We start from the raw sequence: 24,483 nt of genomic DNA, 5'->3' as shown, positions 1-24,483 counted from the left end.
AGTCAGCAGGCACAGTACAGATCTGTCACCCCATGTTATGTTGAGTGCCATTAGGGGTGGACCCATTAGGTCTTTCCAAACAAAAAACAATTAATCCCACTAGTTGGACTTGTGTGTTCAGAAGCCAGCCTGTTCCATTCCACACAGCATAGCCCAGAGGGGCTCATGGGCAGTCAATTGCACATTAACATATGCTGACAGGGTCCTTCTGATGTATTGGCATATGGGATGTCTTTTCCCCACTAGCCACAGTAGCCGGGTTGATTTTTCATGGAAGTCCAGAGGAGGATGTCAAGAGCATCTCACTGTGGACCCAGCAGTTAGACTTATTTCACAGTGAGGCCAGTGTTGCTGCTCAGTCCTCGAGTAGATTTCCTCCACTCAGGCTAGGGATGAAATGTAAGACATCTAACAGGCACAACACAGGGGAGATCATGACAATTAAGCAAAATACAAGCCGTAACTGCATTCAGAGATAATACCACACCTGCCTGTGGTTTTTGTCCTGGTCTGCAATACAGTTCAGAAAACTCGAGTGTTCGGTAATACAAGAGCATGTCCAAAAACATGTATACAATGGCCGCCTAGCTTCACCTTGGTTGTCTGAACCTCAGCTACTCCATCTTGACTTTCAAATGCATTCCCTTCCTCAATGGACAAAGCAGATGTACAATGCATGTCTGAAAGGCCAAAAAACAGGCTGCTCTGGTCAGTAAAATTTAAGTTCAACCATGTATAAGCCTTCTGACTTCCCCATACCTCAATATGTGCAGATTTTTCCATCATTTCCCCTTTTGATTGCAAATCTTTCAATAGAAAGCATTGATGATCAAAATATCCATCCCTCAATGCTGGGGTGCTGACTCCTACCCCAGGTTCAGAACGTGTCCCTCGGTGCTAGTCTTCCTTTATATTCGCCAAGCCATTCATGTTGGGGGAAAACTAATCAGACCTCGTGAACAGGCTCAGAGATACGTTAATCGGGAAACACTTTATAGGTCATATATTTTATCACTTACACCCAATTGTCACACAAGCATTATACATGTGCTTTTAGTAGCAGAGTTACAGCAAACAGTGTCACACTTCATGAGTAGTAATACTCTGTGACAATTTCACTAGATAATTTTCCTTCCATCCAGAACATCAGGACAAAAGTATGGCTAATACAATAACTTTTATAAATACAGACCTCAATTAACAGAACTAGAATTTAACATCCACTGAAACATAACATTGTTCTCTCTAAATCTGCCCTCATCTCCAGCAAACACAGCCAATCAAAACTAATTTGTTTGCAAAATAAGTGTGGTCAATTGACCACATAGCCTCCTCCAAACTGGCTGAGGGTGAACTCCTCAGGAGTCTCAGACTGAATTCCCAAAAGTCCTCTCAAAGCCAGCAAAGCATGCCAAAGGTCTGCTATCAGGCTCTGCCTTGGTGGATTTCTCTGTCTCCAAGATACTGAGATTCCTGCACATGCCAGGAAACACTCGAACCCAAAAGTCCCCAGTTTCTGGAGGGACCAGGCAGAGAGAGAAAAAAAAAATGCTTGAATTTTACCCACAGGTGTAGTTTACCAAATTGCTATAAATCATAACCAACTTGAGGGGAAGGGCTTCCCCATATCTGCAAAACACAGATCAAAACCAGTAACATTCCAGACAAAACCCATAAACATTATTACCATACTCACCAGTTCACTCAGTAACCAATCCTTCTGTTAACTTTTTATGAAGCCGTTAAGTCTTCCATTAGTATTCTTTAAGTTCTTACCCAGTTCAGCAGTATGATCTGAAATTTATCAAAGACCTGTTATGGTCAAAAAGGCCTTCCTATGAATCTTCTTTTTTTTTAAACATCTTTATTGGAGTATAATTGCTTTACAATGGTGTGAATCTTCTTGAAGATGAAGCATTTTTGCCAAAACATTAGAGTACAACAATAACTGTCTACAAATGACGAAAGACTTAAAAGGTACAGTTAAACACCTAATCACAATGTAATCAATAAAGAAACTTGGTTACAGGAATTATGACTGATTATAACCTTAACCCTTGAAAACCTTAATCTCTGGCAAAAACCAAGAAGCAAGTATTTGTGCACTTCCTGATTGGAAAACTTGAATGCTTGACTCTTCCTCTCCTAAGCAGGCAAAGTTAGATTAACTTAGACTCGCCCAGCAATTAATATTTTATCCTATTTGAAATGACCCATGAATTCTCTTCCTTCAACTTTATTTTCAAGTTACCAAAATCTAGAGAGACTACTTTAAATAGACATTCCCAAAACATAATTATTTCTATAGAGTTTACCTAAAAGCTATTTTTTCTCCTTTACTCTTAGAGATCACATAAGATTAAAGTTCCAGAGAGCCCACGTAGATCATTTATATCTCAAAGGCACAAGAGAAATACCAATTCCTTCTAGAAAGATAGCTTAGCTCATTTGATACAATAGCAGAGCCGTTGGAGGCCATTATTCTCCAGATCTCTTGGGAGCCCCCATTCAGCAAAGACAGCCACCTCAGGATCACCCCTGCAACTTTCGGGCCCCACACGCTGGTGGACGGCCCCCGCAACTTTCCATTCCCCATCCTGTATTTTCCGACATCTTGGCGCTCATGGGAGTTTCCTCGGTCTTCTGGCTGGCTCCACTAATTATTGGGCTGCACCCTGCAGGCCTACAATGCCTGCGCTTGTCCAGCTTCAAGACTGAAGAAAGAGCCCAGAGTCAGCAACAGACACATCAATGGTTTAATGGATGTGGGAGCTTACACGTCTGAAGCAAGGTCCTGGAGCAACACCCCACCCCTGTGCGGTGGATGGCGGCAGGACATGGTGGCAGTCTTCGCTCCAGAATTAGACTTCTAAAGAATTACTTTAACAGACATTGCAACTCAAGTCCAGGGATCTTACAAAACCAATTCATTAGAGACAGCATTTACAAGGATAACTGTTTGGTACAGAGTTGTATCTGATCTAATGTAGTCAGAAAGAAAGAACATTTTTTCCCTTATTTTGCTCATATATTTTATTTTGCTGAAGTTAGAAGAGCCTACGGTTTCAAGGCAAGAGGCTGGAATTCCATGAGTAAACACAGATAGGAGAAAGACAGGCAGAAAAATTCACAACTTGCAATATGGAGGAAATCAGTAGACTAGGATTACTAATATGTGGAATATTAGTCATGTAATGTTTAAATTTCCATTTGTTATACAAATATTTTATTGTTATTTTTTAGATTAGAAACATTTTTAAATGTTTTGTATAAACAGAAAAATATGTCATTGTATTAGCATTATTAAGCGATAACACTGATGTGTTTTAGTTCAAAGAATAATTCTGTGGCTGTATTAGTCTGCTCAGGCTGCAATAACAAAATACCACAGACTGGGTGGCTTAAACACAGAAATTTATTTCACATAGTTCTGGATGCTGGGAAGTCCAAAATCATGGTGTCAGTAGGATTAGTTTCATTCTGAGGCTTCTTCTCTTGGCTTGGAGGTAGCCGCCATCTCTCTCTGTGCTCACATGACCTTTTGTTTATGTGTGCACAGGGAGAGGGACAGAGAGAGCTCTTGGGTGTCTCTTCTCATAAGGACTCTAATCCTATGAGATCAAGACCCCATCCTATGACTTCATTTAGCTGTAACTACTTCCTTACAAATCTACAAAAACAGCCACACTAAACGTTAGGGCTTTAACCTATGAATTTCAGGGGGACACAAACATTCAGTCCATAACAGTAGCCCAACAAAATATAAAAGTAAAGGGGAAAAATACAGTTCAAGAATGTACTTGACTTAAAATTTAAGTTGATATGTTATAGAACAATACGTAGAGCTGAGTTGAGAAGTTGATCTGTAAAGGCTGTATCTTTCCTAGCTCTGTTTACTTAATGGCCTATGTGTATCTTTAGAACCAGATTTTGGTTTCTAATGCTATCTCTCACTGAAAGCCAGAGAAAACAGCTTTATTTTTGTTTTCTAATGGCCTACAATTTCTCAGTAAAGTGACAATTAATGCTTACTATCACAATTAAAGCTTGATCTGGGTTATTCTGAGGGCAAAAAAAAATGGAGATTACAGTTTTAAAGGAGTAAATAATTTTATCAGTGCTCTCTGTTCTGTCAAAATTATTAAGGCCCACTTGGTCACAGTTTGAATTATCTTGGGAATCTCCCAAGTCCTGGATCAATATAGGAAAGAGAAATGTCAAGAATTCAGGAACCAAAAATTCTGCTTCTGGTATGGCCAAGGTAGTTTCTACCAGGCCACCCTTCTGCAGATAAATATAAACCCTGGACAAATTTTAAAAAACAAAAAATTGCACTGTGGACGTCCAGACTTAGAAGAAAGAATGGCCACAGGACGAGTATATTGTTTTTATGGTTTTTAACCGCAGGGTGGGTCATAGTCTGTGCTGTGCAGGGTGGTTAAATCTCCTTCAGAAAACCACTATTATTCTGGGTGGAAGAATTGGGGACAGAGTTTGGGACAATAATAGCTGCTGAAAGGAGGTAGGGGAGGAATCCCTGAAAGGAGAGAGCCAGAGAGGGAAAGTTCCAAATTCTGTGTGTCAGCTCTGCCCAAATCTCTAGCTGACCTATGAACAGAAAAGAGAAGTTTCTCCCAATACCAAGCGGATTGTCACCTATGGACATTTACATAGTAATCGCTTCAACTTGTTTTGGTTTGGAATTCTTCCTAAACGTCACGGTGCCACAGAATATGTAGCTGTTGATTTGCTCTGGATGCCAGACAGACAAGAATGTTGTATAAGATAGCTGGCTCAACTGTCTTTGGATGGATCCCAAACACGATGTTCCTTTCCAGGCCAGAGAATCTTCGGACACTGTCCAACACAATATAATCACCTGACATGTTACTCGCATTGGTGAAGTGCACTACCTTTATCTTCCTCATTGCTCTCAAGAGCTCCGTCTTGTAACGCTCCACATCTCTTGCGGTGCTAACAAGCACAGCAATGTCCTTGGGAGAATAGCCCCTTTCAAAGAGAAGCTTGCAAGTGTCTGCCACATATGTCGCTATTTTATTCAGAGGCAAGTTTTCCTCAATATTTAAGGTTCCCTCAACAACCTGAGTCCATTCAGCTTCATGAAGCATCTGCAGGGACCCAAGGGGGATGTTAGGTGGAGGATTTTTTCTGACCTCCTGCAATACACGTTGTAAGTATTCGGTTATTTGATATGCGTTGCGGACCACTCTGGTGAGCTCTTCCCTTGGAAACTGGGCTGAGAGAGCAGGGAGGCCGCTGCACTCCACGTGGTTGGTCTGAAAGTAGTCTAGAAAGATCCAGAGAATTCCTGGGCAATCCTTGTCTCTCTGAGTGATTGTTTTCGCTTTGCCATACCAGTCCCCATCTTCACTGCGGAAATTCTGAGCTTCATCGATGATGATGTGTTGAATCTTTTTAAAGTCATTTTTCATGAAGCTTTTCCGGGTCACTGCCTGGCAGATTTTTTTGTCACTGTAAAAATTAAAATGACACATTCAGGTTTTCTCTGAGTCAATAAAGGAGGAAAATTACTCTATCATACTCCTATGAACACGATACTGTTGTCACAGATCATTTTACCATCTTACTCTCAAGGAACAAGGTGATTCACGGACTTCCCTGGTGGCGCAGTGGTTAAGAATCCACCTGCCAATACAGGGGACATGGGTTCGATCCCTGGTCCAGGAAGATTCCCACATACCACAGAGCAACTAAGCCCGTGCGCCACAACTACTAAGCCGTGCGCTGCAACTACTGAAGCCTGGGCACCCTAGAGGCTGAGCGCTGCAACAAGAGAAGCCACAGCAAGGAGAAGCCCGAGCACCTCAACGAAGAGTAGCCCCCACTGGCCGCAACTAGAGAAAGTCTGTGTGCAGCAATGAAGACCCAGTGCAGCCAAAAATAAATTAATTGGAAAAAAATTGAAAATAATAATAATTTTAAAAAGGAACAAGGTGATTTGGAGGGAATTTAGACTGAACCTCATTTGCTGACAATAAGATCTAACTGCTTGGGACTTCCCTGGCCGCCCAGTGGTTAGGACTGGGTGCTTTCTCTGCCGTGGCCCTGGGTTCAATCCCCATAAGCCATGGGGCGCGGCCAAAAAAAAAAAAAGAAGATCCAACTGCTTACCTGATAAATTTCCTCAGAGGCTCGTTCTCACAAATGTAGAGAATTTCATTTGCCTCACAGTGAAACATATTCCTGATCTTCTCCATGATCTTCATGGCCATGATTGTCTTCCCTGAGCCAGGTAAGCCATGGATAAACAACTCTTTGTTCTTGCGGAGGTTTTTTGAGAAGATCTCATACTGCTTGGCTGTGAGCAGATTTAAAACCTCACAGCCAAGCTGGTCACTCAAGAAAGATCTGAAGCCAAGCAAGACAATCACAAGGGACTGCAACAAAGCTTCCATTTGCTGAGTGTTTGCAATGTAATAGGACCTGGGGTAATCAATCAGGGATGCTGCACCCTCTGAGGACTCCGCATTGCTCTCAGGACTCAGGTGGAGGACCTTGGTAATGACACACACATTTCCAGAGTAGCCCCCCAAGTTCACCAGCTTCTGCTTCAGAGTGAAGGCGGTGCTGGTGCAATAGGACTGCTCATCGGCATCCTGCTCCCTGAGAATGGTGTAGAGAATGGGGGGACTGTTCCATGCTATCAGCAGAGCGTCACAGATGACTGCTTGCTTCTCTTTCAAGTTCAGGTCCACAGCCCAGCTTCTAGAAAGGATTAAAATTCCCTGGGAGAATGGATATATTTGCATATTTATTAATTCCTCCAAACCTTCATTCTGTGAACACAGCTCCTTCCAGAGGGATTTGGGAGTACATTGCAGACGTCCTGGTAGCACTAGATATGGAAAGAATTATAAATTTAGTGGCAAAAATCACATTTATTTTAATGATTAATTGTAATTAATCAAAATTACTATACTTACACTTAATTATAATTAATTTTATTAATTATGATGTTACTTATTTTTGTATACATTCTTTTGCCAATATTATTATATTACAGTGAAGGAAAAGAAGCCTTGAAAAGTCTGACACACTTCATCTAAGCCTATGTGCTTATTACGTTTATGACCTTGGAAAATTCCTTAGCCTCTCTAAGACTCTGTTCCCTCATCTGTAAAACAAACAAAAATCCACATGTACAAAAATAGCACATCTCTTATGGTGAGGAATAAATGAAATAGCATAAAGGTATCTGCTCATTGTAGCTGCTTGAGAAATGTTAGTTCTCTTTCCCTTCCTACTCTTAAAGCACCTGAATCTCAAAGTGTCCCTTAACAGTCCCCATTGATGGAGGTAGGATCAGCCCTCCCAGGAAGAAGGTGCTCATTAAATATCTGTGGAGAAGATGGAGCTATGAAAACTTTACTAGGAGGGACCTCTGTGCAGCCCTCCACTGGGAGATCCTAAGATTAGTCTCTGAGATAACTCTCCTTAAGCATCACTCACTTACAGATCTATGTAATAATGCATCTATCACAAGAGTCTACAAGAGAAATATGTTAATATAAATGTTTCAGACATTACATGACATTCCTAAAAATCTTATATGTTCTATTATAATGTTATAAGGCATAATTCTAGTTATTACTTTAAAATATATATCTCAGAAATAACTAAATTTCCTTGTCAATTGCATTATTATGAACTTTCATCAAGTAATTAGCTGTGGTCATTTTTAAGTCTTTTGTCATTTACAGACAGTTCTGGGTGTACTCTGATGCTTTTGCAAAAATGTTACTATAAAAGGTTTTCATCTTAAAGGAATTCATAGATAAGACTCTGACAAGTACAGGTCTCTGGTAATTGACTATACTGCTGAACTGAATGAATAAGCATTTTCAGAACTCTAATGGAAAACTGATGAATTCATAAAAGTGCTAACAAAAGATCAAGTTAAAAAAATTAATTACATGGGACTGAGTGAACTGATGAGGATGATTATAATTTTTGTGACTTTGAATAAAAAAATGTTAAAAAAGTAATTTAAAAATCTTTAAAGAAAAGTATCTATGGGTTGGTTTTTTTTTTTTTTTTTTTTTTTTTTTTGCGGTACGCGAGCCTCTCACTGTTGTGGCCTTTCCCATTGCGGAGCACAGGCTCCGGACGCACAGGCTCAGCGGCCATGGCTCACGGGCCCAGCCGCTCCGCGGCATGTGGGATCCTCCCGGACCAGGGCACGAACCCATGTTCCCTGAATCGGCAGGCGGACTCTCAACCGCTGCGCCACCAGGGAAGCCCTATGGGTTCATATTTTATGGAATCTTTTAAAAATCAAAATGTATATTAATGTTTTTCAAAACCATTTCAGTATATTAGAAGACAATCATAAAATTTTTTCTGCATAAATGTATAGAAATGATGGATTATAGTAATAACTCTCTTAATGTTTATCCATCCTTTCGTTCTTGGAGTTCTGTCTTTGCGTCTTCATTCACAAGTAAGATTAGTCTGAATTTTTCTTTTTTATGCTATCTCTGTCAAGTATTGCAAATACTGTTACTCCCATTTTAAAAATAACCTGGGAATTTTCATTCTTTTTCTATGGCTCTGGAAAAGTTTAAATAGTGTTGGAAGTGTTTATTCCTCAAATGTTTGGTACAATTCCTGGAAAATTGATTTTTTTATACCAGAATAATAGGTTATCACTCTATGAGGATAAAGCCCAGTATTTTGTTTTTAGATATAATTTATTCCATGATAATAAGCTCTACTAAAACAGAGTTTACTGAGTTTAGAGAGTAATTACCAATGTTTATGTTTACTCTTGGATCTAATACTGTTTATTGTGGACAGTTTTTAAAATATAAATTTGATATGCAAGCGAATGCAAAGACCTCAATTAGGTAAGGTGAAAAATAAAATCTTAAATTGAGCAGTCATTATTTATTAACTTAATGGTCCTCAATAGATATTTACACATATATAGGACGTTTATGCATCAGATTCTAGTGCCAGATAAGCCATTGATTTACTTCATAGAGTCGATCAAGTGGTTCTTCCTCTCCAGAAGTGTAGAAAGAGGACAACAATGGACTCATAGCTAAAGCATATCATGGTGGGAGCAAAGGATGAGAGCAGAGGACAGGCACTGTCCTTGGTTCTGAAACGTGATTTCGCGCTTTTACACGACTGTTTCTCCTAAACCCAAAACATGTTCATGGATGTTGTAATTGATCTTCATTTTATTTGTTTTGTGCTCCACCTTGATATAAAACATAACAGTTTATCTCCCCTTATCCTAACATAGAAACTGGCTGGTGTCAAGTAGGCAAACCATAGTTACTACCTGGAAATAAGAGTTGCTGGAGATCCTTCTTATGTTCCAGGCCTTTCTTGGAGTACACTGGTCTGCTAAGAGGAGGCCCGCTAGACAGACTCAGCTGAGATTCAAAGTCTTTGCACAACCATGTAAAATCTTAACAAAGAAGGGAAATTCATGTTATTCTGACATGTTAGTTCATCTCTTCACCACTGAAAAAGACCTTATGAGTGGGTGTATTATAGACTGTCTAGGTATGACTTGAGACATAATGGCAAGATAACACCCCATTCACCCTGTATGGACAAGTGCCTTCATTGCATATGAAAGTTGCCAAATCCATCATAAAAGAGATGTTATTCGGAAGTTTGAATGTGTTTCCCATTCAATATGTCTTCACCCTCTGTTTCTGGATATCGTTTTGTTTGAATTTCTTTTATGGTACATAGCACATTCTTTTAGTACACCTATCTATGCATATATTTGTGGTGTAAATATTCCCACCATGGACAATTTTAAGCTACCAATATGATGTCACTAAATGCAGAGTTGGGAAGACATGCACCGTAATACACCATTTTATAGTATTTCCATCATATAGATACAGTAGATGTAAATAACCTCACGCATACAGATAATCTTAAAATGTAGTAAATCATTAGGTTTTGTATTTATTAAATTTGTTTTAAATACAATTTATTGAACTGTAAGTTTATAAAACTTAATTTTTAGTAATGACTGTTTAACAACTGGCTCAAAACATTCCTGAAAAGTTAACAAATGGCTCTCGAGCCAGTAAGAGCCAGTTCCAATACACCACTGCAAGGCAATCATCCCCAGACAATTTTCTTTTCATCTGATGTAGGAAATTGCCTTTTATAAGATACTTTATTTGGGCTTCTCATCACCCAACAACATTTTCTCATGTATGGAAAGTAGGATACTTGAAGATTCAAAAAACACAGAATTTAGTGTGTGGGGCAAGTTCAAAGTCATAGGAAACAGAGGGAAACCTGTTTAATATACAGGTTCCAAAGAGGTAGAAGGGACAGGGAGGGAGTTTTCTCCATCTTACCTGGATCTGTGTCCATCACCATGCTTACCCATTCCTGAGTTGTCAGTTTGCAAATATGCTTGTCCTTCACCATCCAGGAACAGGGAGTTTCTGAGAAAAGTGCACCACAGAATGGCTTCACTCCGATCACACAAGCATAGCCATATAGCTCTCCCCCAGCTAACACATCCAAGATTTTGACTGTGAAATCTATCTGGCGTTGAGACTGGCAAAAAGGGACACAAGGTAATTTGTATATTGTGTTTTCTATTTTCTTTTTCAAAGAATCACGGTCAACCTTTTCTTTAGCACATCCCAGAACTTTCTTACTCCTATCATCGACTCCAATACAAAGATAGCCTCCTTCAGTGTTTGCAAATGCAGTGATGTACACTGGAATTATGTTTTTCACATATTCTAGAATGCGTTTTGTAGAGAACTGCTTAAACTCTATGAGTTCAGACTCGGGAAAAGGCACGATTTCACCATATTCAAGCTGGTCTTTTTGGAAAACTAGGTAAGTAGGATCCGAGTTATGGAGGTCTTGAGTTATAACCCTGACAACTTTACCAAAAGGTTCTTTCCCCAAGACTTCTGCATTTATTTTCTTGGTTTTCAGGAAATTGAATGCCTCTCTTGAATTCATGAGATGCACAGAAGTGCCGGATCTACGGTATAACGAAGAATTCAGGCTGCAAATGCGGGGCTTAAAGGAACTGTCTTCAGGGAAAGTGTCACTGCTCCAAGACTTAACAAAAATGTAGTAACACCTCCCTTGTTGCTTAGTCTTGAAGAAATCCTGCAAATTTGAAGACAGAATAAGTGTTCTCAAAGACTCTTCTAAATCCTGTCCCATCTCCACAGGATGCTCATTGTTGTTTGTCATTTCCAGCTGAATCACTCCTCCTCCTGAGTTTAATAAAGCACATGCAGCTGTTATGACTTTTGTCTTCTCTTGTTCTCTCTGAATTTTCTGCAGCTTCTTTCTGTTTCTTTCACCAAGAGTTACTTTTCCTACATTGATGACCAAGTCTGGGTAAGATGATTCTACCACCAAAGATGAATTATGTTCCTCCATGTTCATTCTGCAATTGAAACCATTAAAATACATATCATGTTGATGAAGAAGTAGATTGCATAGTATACAAAAGTGCATTTATTAATTTATTAAAAAATATTTATTGAGTTCTTGCTAAGTGCTGGGGGCTGGAAATTAAGTGGTAAATAAAAAATAAGCATAGCCCTGACTCTCAGAGCTTACAGTCTGGACAGGAACATTGAATAGAGTAATTGCAGTAATGTGTGATACATACCCTGAAAGGAAGCACCAAACAGCAACAATCAACCTAATATGAACAGGGAAGCACTCCTGGAGGAAAGGGCATTTAAACTAAGATCTGAATTAGCCATGTGAAGGAATCTGAGGTTAGGAGGAGTTATTGTATTACAGTCAGAGTGAAAAGTATGTAGGAAGGCGTGAAATCATCAAAGGGATTAGTGTATTGGAATGGTAGAGAGATGTTCAGTCTGGCCAGAACTTAAGAGTGACAGAGGACATACACTGTTGGTGGGAATGTGAATTGGTGCAGCCACTTTGGAGAACAGTATGGAGGTTCTTCAAAAAACTAAAAATAGAGTTGCCATGTGATCCTGCAATCCCACTCCTGGGCATATATCGGGAAAAAACTATAATTTGAAAATATACGTGCACCCCAATTTTCATTGCAGCACTATTTACAATAGCCGAGGTATGGAAACAACCTAAATGTCCATCGACAGTTGAATGGGTAAAGAAGATGTGGTACATATATTCAATGCAATACTACTCAGCCATAAAACAGAATGAAATAATGCCATTTGCAGCAACATGGGTGGACCTAGAGATTATCATACTAAGTGAAGGAAGTCAGACAGAGAAGGACAAATACCGTATGATATCATTTATATGTGGAATCTAAAATATGACACAAATGAACCTACCTACAAAACAGAAACCAACTCACAGACATAGAGAACAGAACTGTGGTTGCCGGGGAGGGGCGGGAAGGAATGGACTGGGAGTTTGGGATTAGTAGATGCAAACTATTACATACAGAATGGATAAACAACAAGGTCCTACTGTATAGCACAGGGAACTATATTCAATATCCTATGCTAAACTGTAATGGAAAAGAACATGAAAAAGAATATATATATGTATAACTGAATCACTTTGCTGTACAGTAGAAATTAACACAACATTGTAAATCAACTATACTTCAATAATTTTTTTTTTTTTTTTGCTGTACGCGGGCCTCTCACTGTTGTGGCCTCTCCCGTTGCGGAGCACAGGCTCCAGACGCGCAGGCTCAGCGGCCATGGCTCACGGGCCCAGCCGCTCCGCGGCATGTGGGATCTTCCCGGACCGGGGCACGAACCCGCGTCCCCTGCATCGGCAGGCGGACTCCCAACCACCGCGCCACCAGGGAAGCCCCAATAAAATAAATTTTTTAAAAAAGTTTACACTGAGCTATAAAAAAAAGAGTGACAGAGGATGTGAGATGGGAAGTGGTGAAAGAGGAGACCTGAAAGTTAGAAAAGGGCTGCTGCTTACAACAGTGGAAAGCCAAAGAAGGATTTTAAGGAAGGGAGTGAGATGAACACATAGACATTTTATTATTTTATTTATTTATTTATTTGGCTGCATTGGATCTTTAGTTGTGGCATGCAGGACCTTTCGCTGTGGCATGGGCTCTTTGTTGTGGCACACGGGCTTCTCTCTAGTTGTGGCATGCAGGTTTTCTCTCTCTGGTCATGGCGTGCATGGTCCAGAGTGTGTGGTCTCTGTAGTTTTTGGCACGTGGGCTCTCTCACTGAGGCACGCGAGCTCAGTAACGGTGCGCGGGCTTAGTTGCCCAGCGGCATGTGGGATCTTAGTTCCCTGACCAGGGATCGAACCCACGTCACCTGCATTGGAAGGTGAATTCTCTACCACTGGACCACCAGGGAAGTCCCTAGACATTTTAAAAGACACATTAATGTAGAAGAACAGATCCATGGTTGCCAAGGGTTATGGGGAGGGAAGGGTGTGACTACAAAGGGATAACACAAAGGAATTTGTTGAGGTGATGAAACTGTTCTGTTTCCTGATTGTGGTTGTAATTATATGAATCTATTCATGTGTTAAAACTCATAGAGCTGCACACCCAAAAAGTTAATTTTTTTGCATGATAAATTATTAAGGGGGGGCACATTATTAATTACAGGTGGAGAACTAATTAGAGAGGAGCAAACCAGTAGGGAGGGTTTTGCAGTAATCCGGGTGAGAGATGATGGTAGCCTGGGCCACAGTTGGGGCCATGGGAATGAAGAGATGTGAGTATATCTGAGAGACATTTAGAAAATAAAATTAACATGGCTCTGTATTGAACAGATAGAGATCAGGAGAAAGGATTAAAATTTAGTAAGTGGGTTTTGGCTTGGGCAACTGGGTGGTTAGTGGTACCACTTACTGGCAAAAGATCAATGATTATTGAAGGTGGGTGATTGATAAGTGGAGATTCACTCTCCTATTCTCTCCTTCTCTCTATTTTTGTGCATATTTGAAAAGTTTCCATAATAAGTTTTAAAATTGACTTCATCTATTAACTGGGTGGTGGACATATTGGTGTTCATTATATTGCTCTCTGTATTTTTCTGTAAGTTTGAAATTATTCATGACATAAAAAAGAAAACTTTTGCCTCCAAAAAATTTTTAAAGGCGAGTAGGGCATATGAATTTAGATTATTAGTAAGAAAGTGGTTGAACATTTGGATTATGCATTCTTAGGTGGATAGGGTGGAAAACAAAGATGGCCAGGGCAGAAGGTGGATCTGAGAAATGGGGAAAAAGAAGGATCAGTGGATTCTAAGATTTTTGATGTCAAAAAAACACTTGTATTTGGGAGTGATTGAGCAAATCAGTAAAACTCAACAGTACCATAGTGAGGAGAGGGCTCTTAAAACTCTTAGGGATGTGTTGCAACCTACAGTCATTTTTCTCTCTTGCTTGATTATATACTGAAGCATGCCATCGAAACATTTCATTTATTAACTTTTTAGCACAGGAAACATTCAATGAGCACTCACTGTGGGCACACAAACTGCTGTGAGAGACACAAAGAATCTGACTGCTGGAGATGTATGGTTTAGGGTCCATCAGATTACCATGATATGGCTTAAACGATATGTGGAGAAAAACCCATAGCCCTAATCCCTATATTGGTAAAAGAGAAAAATTTAAACAGAGTGACTCTCATCAACATTGAAAGAACTTAGAAAAAGAACCAGATTGCAAAGGAACACAAAAGAAAAGGAATAATAGATGGAAGGGCAGACGGAAGTTGGAAAATTAAAAAGGAATTATTTGATTAATTAACAAGATGGAGAGTTTTTTGTTTGTTTTGCTTTTTGCTTATTTGGTTTTTGTTTTTTAGACAAGCCACTAGCATCTTTATTATTTATTTATTTATTTTAAATTTTATTGGAGTATAGTTGATTTACAATGTTGTGTTAGTTTCAGGTGTACAGCAAAGTGATTCAGTTATACATATACATATATTCACTCTTTTTCAGATTCTTTTCCCATATAGTTTATTACAGAATACTGAGCAGAGTTCCCTGTGCTATACAGTAGGTCCTGGTTGATTATCTATTTTATATATAGTAGTGTGTGTATGTTAATCCCAAGGTCCTAGCATTTTTATTAGTTAAAAAGAACTCTGCACAAACAAAAGGGTTAGATAGGGGAAACTCTTCAGGACCTAAGGCTTGATAAACAGCTCTTAGAGGATACCCAAAGCACAATCTGTAAAAGAAAAACAATCATTAAATTGGACTTCATCAAAAATTTAAAACTTTTGCCATGCGAAACCTCCTATTAAGGAAATGAAAAGACAAGCTACAGACTGGGAGAATATATTTGCAAATCACATACCTGACAAATATCCGAAATCTAGAATATATAAAGAACTCTAAAATTCAGCAAACTAGGAATAGAGGGAAACTTCCTCAACTTGATAAAGAACATTTATTTAAAAGATCTATAGCTAACATCACACTTACTGGTGAGAAACTAGATACTTTCCCACTAAGATCAGGAACAAGGCAAGCATATCCCCTCTCACCACTCTTATTCAACATAGTACTGGAAGTCCTAGTTAATGCATTAAGACAAGAAAAGGAAATAAGAGGTTTACAGATTGGGAAGGGAAAAGTACAGCTGTCTGCATTCACAGATGACATGATTATCTCTGTAGACAATTCCAAAGAATCAACAAAAAAAAACCCCACAAAAAACCAAAAAAAAAATGCTTGGAACTAATTAGCAATTATAGCAAGGTTGCAGAATACATGATTAGTATACGAAAGTCAATTGCTTTTTTATATACCAGCAATGAACAACTGGAATTTGAAATTTAAAACATAATGTCACTTACTTTAGAACAACAACAAAAAAAAGAAATGACATACTTACGTATAAATCTAATAAGACATATACAAGTTCTAAGGAGGAAAATGACAAAACTCTGTTGAAGGAAATCAAAGGAGAGCTAAAGAAATGAAGAGATAGTCTCATGTGCATGGATAAGAAGATTCAATATTGTCAAGAAATCAGTGCTTCCCAATTTGATCTATAGACTCAGTGCAATTCAAATCAAAATCCCAGCAATTATTTTGTGAATATCAACAAACTGATTCTAAGGTTTACATGGAAAGGCAAAAGACCCAGAATAGCCAACACAATATTGAAAGAACAAAGTCAGAAGACTGACCAAACCAACTTCAAGACTAACTATAACGTTGTAGTGATAAAGACAGTGTGATGTTGATGAAATAGATCAGTGGAACAGATAAGACAGCCCAGAAATAGCCTCATACAAATATATTCAACTGATCTTTGACAAAGGGGAAAAGGCAATTCAATGGATAAAGGAGAGTCCTGTCAACAAATGGTGCAGAAAACAATGGACATCTACATGCAGAACTATGAGTCTAGATACAGACCTATACCTTTCACAAAAATTAACTCAAATGGATAATAGACCCAAATGTAAAATGCAAACCCATAAAACTTCTAGAAGATGACATAGGAGGCAATCTAGGTGACCTTAGGTTTGGTAGTTAGTGACTTTTTAGATACAACTCCAAAAGCATGATTCATGAAAAGAACTGATACGTTGGACTTCATTAAAATTATAAACTTCTGCTCTGCAAAAGACACTGAAGAAAATGATAAGGTAAGCCACAGGCTGGGAGAAAATTTCTTTAAAACATATATCTAATAAAGGATTGGTATCCAAAACATACAAAGAACTCTTAAAACTCATCAATAACACAAACAACCCAATTTTTTAAATGGGTAAAATATCTGAACAGACACCTCACCAAGAAGATATACAGATGGGAGAGTTCCCTGGTCGTCCAGTGGTTAGGAGTCCTCGCTTTCACTGCTATGGGCCTGGGTTCGATCCTTGGTTGGGGAACTAAGATCCTGCAAGCCATACTCACGGCCAGAAAGAAAAAAAAAAAGAAGATACACAGATGGCAAAGGAGTATGTGAAAAGATGTCCACATCATATGTCATTGGGGAATTGCAAATTAAAACAACGATGAGCTACCACAGCATACCTATTAAAATGGCTAAAATCCAAAACACTTACAACACCAAAAGTTGATGAGTATGTGGAGCAACAGGAACTCTCATTCTTTGCTGGTGGGAATGAAAAATGGTACAGCCACTTTGGAAGACAGTTTAGTTGCTTCTTACAAAATTAAACATATTGTTACCATATGATCTGGCAATAGTGTTCCTTGGTATTTACCCCAAAGAGTTGAATACCTACGTCCACAAAAACCTGCACATGAATGTTTATAGTAGCTTTGCTCATGATTACCAAATTTGGAAGCAACCGAGATGTTTTTCAACAGATGAATAGGTAAACAATGTGTGCAAGGAGACAAGAACAGTCATTTTAGCACTGTCTGTAACACCAAATTTTGGAAATAGCCTAACTGTCCATCAATAATGAAATAAGGAAATGAAACGTGGTAATATTTGCTGAAAGGAGTATTGTGAGCCACTTGAAGAGAATAAACGAAAACACACACACAATGACACAGATATCAGAAACAAAATGTAGAGTTAAAAAATCAAGTTGCAGAAATATACATATAACATTAAACAACTTAAATAAGCTAAAAATGCACACAACAATATTACATATTATTCCTGTATGTGTGTGTGTGTAAAACAGTGTGTGTTAAAAACAGAGTAAAAGAGGGCTTCCCTGGTGGCGCAGTGGTTGAGAGTCCGCCTGCCGCTGCAGGGGACACGGGTTCGTGCCCCGGTCCGGGAAGATCCCACATGCCGCGGAGCGGCTGGGCCCGTGAGCCATGGCCGCTGAGCCTGCGCGTCCGGAGCCTGTCCTCCGCAACGGGAGAGGCCACAACAGTGAGAGGCTCACGTACCGCAAAAAAAAAAATAGTGTAAAAGATATACAGTAACTCAGAATGTTGGTTGCTTCTGAGAAAAGGAGAGAAAAATGAAACTGGAAATAGAAGGCAAAGAGAACCTCAAACTTATCTACAATATTTTACTTATTGAATTTTTTAAAAGCTTGAAGTAACTATGGCAAGATGCCAGCAGTTGTCAATTTGAGGTAATGGAGTAACAAAAATTGGGGATAACAAAAGAGTTTTTTAGATTTGTTTTTTGTACTTAAAGTTTATTATTATTTCTATTATTAAACACACACACACACACACACACACACACACACAGACCCAAATTGGGTTTAGCCCAGAATACAAGATTAGACAATACAAGAAAAACCATTAATTAATAAAAAAGTCATAGGAACATTAATAGAAAGTCAAAATTATCTCAATAAATACAAACATTTGTTTGATAATATATATTTACAAAGTACTCTAGAGAAGCATTATTTAAGAAGAGTAGCAGGGGGGTATTTTAATCTTAGTTTTAAGGCAACATCACACACACACACACACACACACACACACACACCCCTGAGTCTTTAATCTTGGAGTCTTTTTTCTTCACGAAATTCTTGGATTTTAATTTATTTTTTACTTGGGGTATAGTTGTTTCACAATGTTGTGTTAGTTTCTACTGTAAAGCGAAGTGAATCGGCCATATGTATACATACATCCCGTCTTTTTTGCATTTCCTTTTCATTTAGGTCTCCACAGAGCACTAAGTAGAGTTCCCTGTGCTATACAGCAGGTTCTCATTAGTTATTTATTTTATACATATTAGTGTATAATCTTAGAGTCTTAAGGTAACATCTCACACACACACACATATTAGTGTATAATCTAAGAGTCTTAAGGTAACATCACACACACACACACACACACACACACACACACACACACGCACACCCCAAAAAAACCCGAGTCCCGCTCTCCCGCGCTCAACACGCACAAACGAGTCCTTCCCTCTCGGGCTCACTGCTCGCACTTGAGCACTCCTGCCCTTCGGCTCTGCGCCTGCGCCCTGCACCTCCCCCACCTGGCGTTTTGGTTTGTCTTTTCCTGCTTCCCCGCCCCCAACCGGAAGGGTTTCTTGAGCGTGCGTGCGCGCGCAGCTTGGGAAAAGCTAGTCTGAGAAGCAGAGCCTCTGCGTGTGGGCCCAAGGGGAAGAATGGAATGGGGAAGGGTTATGAGTCCCCGGGGCTGAGAAAATTGGAATCCACAAACAAACAAACAATCAGACCCTGGACAGAGGAGACCCACAACCTCAGACCTGGCTCTGTCTGCCCCAGGCATTATGCTATCTTGTATTTCAAAGATGAAGACTCAAACCAGAGAAGTTATGACCTGCTCAGGATTAGATGACCTTCTCTGACTTATTTCTTTTCCCCACATCAATGCTGTAAGTATACTCTCTAGTAGTTTGTCCTCATTTAATTTGGGTCTAAAAAATCACCTTACATCTATGGCTGCAGTAATAAAAACATATTTATGTTGTAAAAATGAGTATGGCAGTTGATGTCTGCAAGATACCCAGAATATCTGTAGGTGTTGCCTGTGCCTAGGAAAATAAGTATCTATTATCACAGATGATTTTTTTCCTATTATAGAGTGGTAAATTTCTCAACCATCCACTTGCTGAATTATTCCTAATTTTACATTCATTCGTGCCCTATCTCCAAAAAGATTAGAAGAAGCAACTTGTTAAAGTTGGGAAGTTGCTGTACAGTATAAACTAATACACTATTGTAAAGCAACTATACTCCAATGAAAATAAAAAAAAAATTATTCACAATAGCCAAGATGTGGAAACAACCTAATTGTCCATAAGTAGATAAAGAAAATGTGGTGTGTATATATGATGGAATATTACTCAACCATAAAAGGAAGGAAATATTGCCATTTGTGACAACATGGATGGACCTTGAGGGTATTATGCTAAGTAAAATAAGTCAGAAAGACAAATGCTGTATGATCTTACTTATATGTGGAATCTTAAAAAATGACAATAAACTGAACTCATAGAACAGATCGGTGGTTGCCAGAAGTGAGGGAAGGGAGGGTGAAATGTGTTAAGGTGGTCAAAAGGTACAAACTTCCAGTTATAAATAAGTCCTGGGATATAATGCACAGCATGGTGACTACAGTTAAGAATACTTTACTGTATATTTGAAAGTTGCTAAAAGAGTATATCTTAAAAGTTCTCATCATAAGAAAAAAATGTAACTATGTGTGGTCACAGATGTTAACTAAACTTTTTGTAGTAATCACTTTGCAATATATACATATATCAAATCATTGTGCTGTATACCTTAAAGTAATACAGTGTTACATGTCAGTTATATCTCAGTAATAATAATAAAAAGACTTAGAGAACTTTCTATTAAAAAAATAAATAAAAAATAAAGTTGGGCAAGTTATTTTCCAGTGCTTTAATAAATGTTGGTAAACAAAATAACTAAATGAATTTTTGACACACTTGCAAAAAATAACCTGGAAAATCCAACTAGGTCAGAGCTTCCGGGTCAATATATTTTAAAGTTTTTTTCTGAAAATGAAAGTGTATACATTATGAAAAACAAGAAAACCCTTTCTGTAGAGATCAACCAATTGGGTACCTGACAAAGAATCCTTTGTCACAGTCACCCCTTCCCACCAAGACTCTAGCTCCTCCCTGTCCCATCTGAAAGTTTGTTTCCAGATAGTTCGTTGATCAGTCCACCTTATAACTCTCTACAGCACTGTCTCAGACCTCTGTCAGGTTGTCTGGCTGGAATCCTGCATCCCTGGCCTCAGCTAGAAGGTGAGTCCCATCTAAGGGCCAGTTCTCCTGTCTATTTCACTTAAGAAAAATGTGGGCATAACAGGTCCACCTCAGCCTCTCTTGCCTAAAGTAGATATATCTGGAAGGGTCTCTAGCCGCAGGGTGGATTTTTATCTTAGGGTTCTGTGGTCGTTTTTTCAGCCCATCTTTTCTGTTGAACAGGCATGGCTCAGGTCTCTCCAGGCAGTCTCTACCTACCTAGCGAATTAGAAGATTCCTTAGGGTCTGGGTGCTGAAAACACCTGAGTCCTGACCTGTTTGGGTGTCTGCAGCTTAACAAAAGCAAGCCCAGAAGAAATTTTTATTTCCTTAAGAAGGGAAACGAGAATGTTCCCTGCCTTTTTAAACCTGGTTTCCTGAAACCAAAGGTAAACATGCTTCTGTCTTTTAGGTTTCAGTTTCTCAGAAAACTAATTAGAAGGCATTTGCCTCTTAGTGGCTGTCTTTCCAGCCTCAAGGGCCGGGGGCGGGGCTGAATATTGCCTTTCTATCAATAGAAATTTGTCCTTTTAATAAGTAGGTGAAAAGTGAGTTAGTTCTGGCTTGAAACTTTAAACTTCTTGGAGAACAAGACTACAGAAAAACCTGTTTGGATACACATCAAACTATTATTAAGGATTTCACCCTGGGGAGTAGAATTGGAAAGGAAGATGGTAAGGGGAGGAGAAATTGTTATTTTGTACATTATGCCTGTATTACTCGAGAAATGTTTAATGCAATAAGGAAAAGAAAGCAGTGCTAGAGTCAGATAGGTAATTAAGCAGTGCATCTCGTTGACCTTCTCACTTAATTTTTCTGGTAGCCTCTATAAGCCCAACAGTTGCAGTTAAATCCTGTTGAAACTGCTGCTGGGTTTCCTGTTATTGATTTGACTGCTAATACTGTTAGTATTGTTTTGATTAAGTTTCTTCTACTTACTACTTTGATCTGCAGCTTCCCTCTACAGCCTACACAAATCACAGTCCCCTGGAGCTCTTTTTTGGTTTCTTTTGGGTAGCCATCCTTATAGACTGCAAAAATTATTACAGTATAGACTTAGCAATCTTTTTTTTTTTTTTTTTTTTGCTGTACGCGGGCCTCTCACTGTTGCGGCCTACTCCCGTTGCAGAGCACAGGCTCCGGACGCGCAGGTTCAGTAGCCATGGCTCACGGGCCCAGCCTCTCCGCGACATGTGGGATCTTCCCGGACCGGGGCACGAACCTGTGTCCCCTAGCATCGACAGGCGGATTCTCAACCACTGCGCCACCAGGGAAGCCCAGCAATAATTTTTAATATTGAGAAAAGGTGTCGTGCACCAAAGGGAATTGACTGGCCCTTCTCGTTCTTATTATGACTGCGAGACACCCTTCAGCAATAACCATCAGGAACCTTTGAAAAAAATAAAGGGTTATTACTTACAGGATCTGGAAATACACAGCAGACCTGGGGCCACACAGCGAGGTTGTGGGTAGAGAGAAAAGGAGAACATGCTGGCCTGGGGTTCCGCTTTCTCTGGGGTGGAGGATGGGAGCTTAGAGTTTGGCGGGCTCCCTATTGGTGAACTTGAAACATAAGGGCGGAAATTTAAAACAGGAAGAAATAAAAAAAAAAAAAAGCGAAAAACAGTGACCCACGGGGAATTCCCTGGCGCTCCAGTGGTTGGGACTCAGTGTTTTCACTGCCAAGGGCTTGGGTTCAATCCCTGGTCAGGAACTAAGATCCCACAAGCCGTGTGACCAAAACAGACAAAACACAGGGGCTTCTCTGGTGGCGCAGTGGTTGGGAATCCGCCTGCCGATGCAGGGGACGCGGGTTCTTCCCTCGGGGCGGCTGGGCCGGTGAGCCATGGCCGCTGAGCCTGCGCGTCCGGAGCCTGTACTCTGTGGCAGGAGAGGCTGCAGCAGTAAGACGCCCGCGTACTGCAAAAAAAAAAAAAAAAGACAAAACACAAAGAAAGTCCAGCAACCCAAATGGTCAGTTATGAAATCAACCAAGCTCACAAAAACAAAAGAGCCTCCTCATTGCCGGGAGGTGGCTGGCAATGTGTTTAATCAAGATAGACATCTTTAAAATGAGTAAGGAAAGAAAAAACGTCAACTATCAGGTTCTACACTACAACCAAATAATTAGTTCCCAGTCTTGGCTGCTCATCAGAACCTTTCAGCACACTTTTTAAAAATGCAGATTCTAAATTTTTTTTTTAAATAAAAATAAACTAAAGGGCTTCCCTGGTGGCGCAGTGGTTGAGAGTCTGCCTGCCGATGCAGGCGACACAGGTTCGTGCCCCGGTCCGGGAAGATCCCACATGCCGCGAAGCGGCTGGGCCCGTGAGCCATGGCCGCTGAGCCTGCGCGGCTGGAGCTTGTGCTCCGCAACGGAAGAGGCCACAACAGTGAGAGGCCCGCGTACCAAAAATAAATAAATAAATAATAATAAAAAAAAACTAAAAATTTTTTAAAAAGAGAAAAAAACAAAAAAAAAAAAGCAGGTTCTCAGGCTTCTCCCCAGACACGATGCAGCAAACAATGAATCTGTATTTTTAGGATTCCCAGGTGATTCTATGGTCAGCCAGGTTCGGGAACTACTGGACTCCCATATTTCCTGTCTCCCATTGTTACAATCTTTCAGCTCACTATTCATGGTGAATTGTCCTAGAAATTACTACTATTACAGACTGCCACACAAATCCAGTTTGTACCAAATCTGGTTCTAATATGGCGAGCATTATCACTTCATGACATTGCCTACATGTGGCAAACAGAGCAGGTAATAATCTGATTGCACAAAAGCAATACATCCCACAAATTGTCCCAGAGACACAGCATTTTTTAAAAAAATTATACCTGAGACGTGTCCAGTGAGAAAAACTCAGCAGGGTCCAGGGGATGTCTTTTTGTTTTTTAGTAATTAACAATTGGATTTATTGCCATTTCTTCACATTTTTCTCTTATCTCTCTACAAGGTATCTTGGTTTATATCAGAAATGAAAATCAAAGAAGTACATATTATATTATAAATAGTACATTATTAATAGTGTACATTTTTGTATAATGTTTTTATTTGGAAACAATTTCAAACTGGCAGAAAATTTGCAAGTACAGTTGTAAATAACTTTTTCTTGAATTATTCGAAAGTAAATTACTAACCTGATTTCCCATTATCCCTGAACACATTATTCTACATAACCACAAGACAGTCATCAAAGTCAGGAAATAAACACTGATATATTATTACTATCTAATCTCCAGGGCATGTCTTAAGAGCCACCATTTACAGAGGATTTAGTATTAGGCCAGCATTTCATAGTACCCCTGTGTTGGGGTTCAGAGTAGGCTGCCCCAAGATATGCCACAATGGCATATTGATAATTCTGAGTGAAAACTACTTGAGAAACAGGTGGTGGGGGAAAGACTGATATTAAAAAAAAACATTCTGACCACCCCACCCCCCCGTTTTCCCCCAGAAAGTAGAAAAGAAATCTCCCGTGTCAAAGTATCCTCTCTATACCAGGAGATTAGAAAGTATCCTTATCACCAGTTAAGGAATTCAAGGCTAAGAAAGCCGAATAAGCAAACTCTGTTCCTTCCTGAGTCGGCTACCCCAAGCACAAACCCCTTTGTTAAATCTTCACAAATAATTGTTTCTCTGTCTAAAAATGTTATATGAACAGCCTTCTTTGGTCGCTTGGGGAGGCATTTCTATGAGACCTCTCTGCATTCTAATTAATTTTTTTTCTCCTGTTAATTTGTCTTGTGTCAATCTTCAGCTAAAAGAACTCGAGGGGTAGGGGGGAAATTTCCCCCTTC

General features: G+C 39.5%; 1 protein-coding gene across 1 annotated transcript; it reads right to left on the bottom strand.

Moving 5' to 3' along the window:
• Positions 1-4,378: 4,378 nt before the first annotated feature.
• LOC132415045 (schlafen family member 11) lies at positions 4,379-11,442 on the bottom strand. Its single transcript, XM_059998117.1, has 4 exons — positions 10,380-11,442; positions 9,332-9,460; positions 6,154-6,877; positions 4,379-5,493 (listed from the first exon to the last, which is right to left on the bottom strand). Exons 1-4 carry the CDS (start codon positions 11,440-11,442, stop codon positions 4,710-4,712), a joined length of 2,700 nt encoding a protein of 899 aa, XP_059854100.1. The 3' UTR covers positions 4,379-4,709.
• Positions 11,443-24,483: the final 13,041 nt, after the last annotated feature.

Source organism: Delphinus delphis, chromosome 19 (genome assembly GCF_949987515.2).
Source record: "Delphinus delphis chromosome 19, mDelDel1.2, whole genome shotgun sequence".
Taxonomy (NCBI): Eukaryota; Metazoa; Chordata; class Mammalia; order Artiodactyla; family Delphinidae; genus Delphinus; species Delphinus delphis.
This window is presented reverse-complemented; position numbering and strand designations above follow the sequence as displayed.

Coding starts and splice junctions, on each gene's coding strand:
- LOC132415045 (XM_059998117.1), bottom strand. CDS start 11,442: ATGAACATGGAGGAACATAATTCATCTTTGGTGGTAGAATCATCTTAC. Junction 9,461..10,379: donor GGTGATGGACACAGATCCAG/GTAAGATGGAGA, acceptor TTCTTTGTTAAG/ATTTTACATGGTTGTGCAAA. Junction 5,494..6,153: donor CCTCTGAGGAAATTTATCAG/GTAAGCAGTTGG, acceptor TAATTTTTACAG/TGACAAAAAAATCTGCCAGG.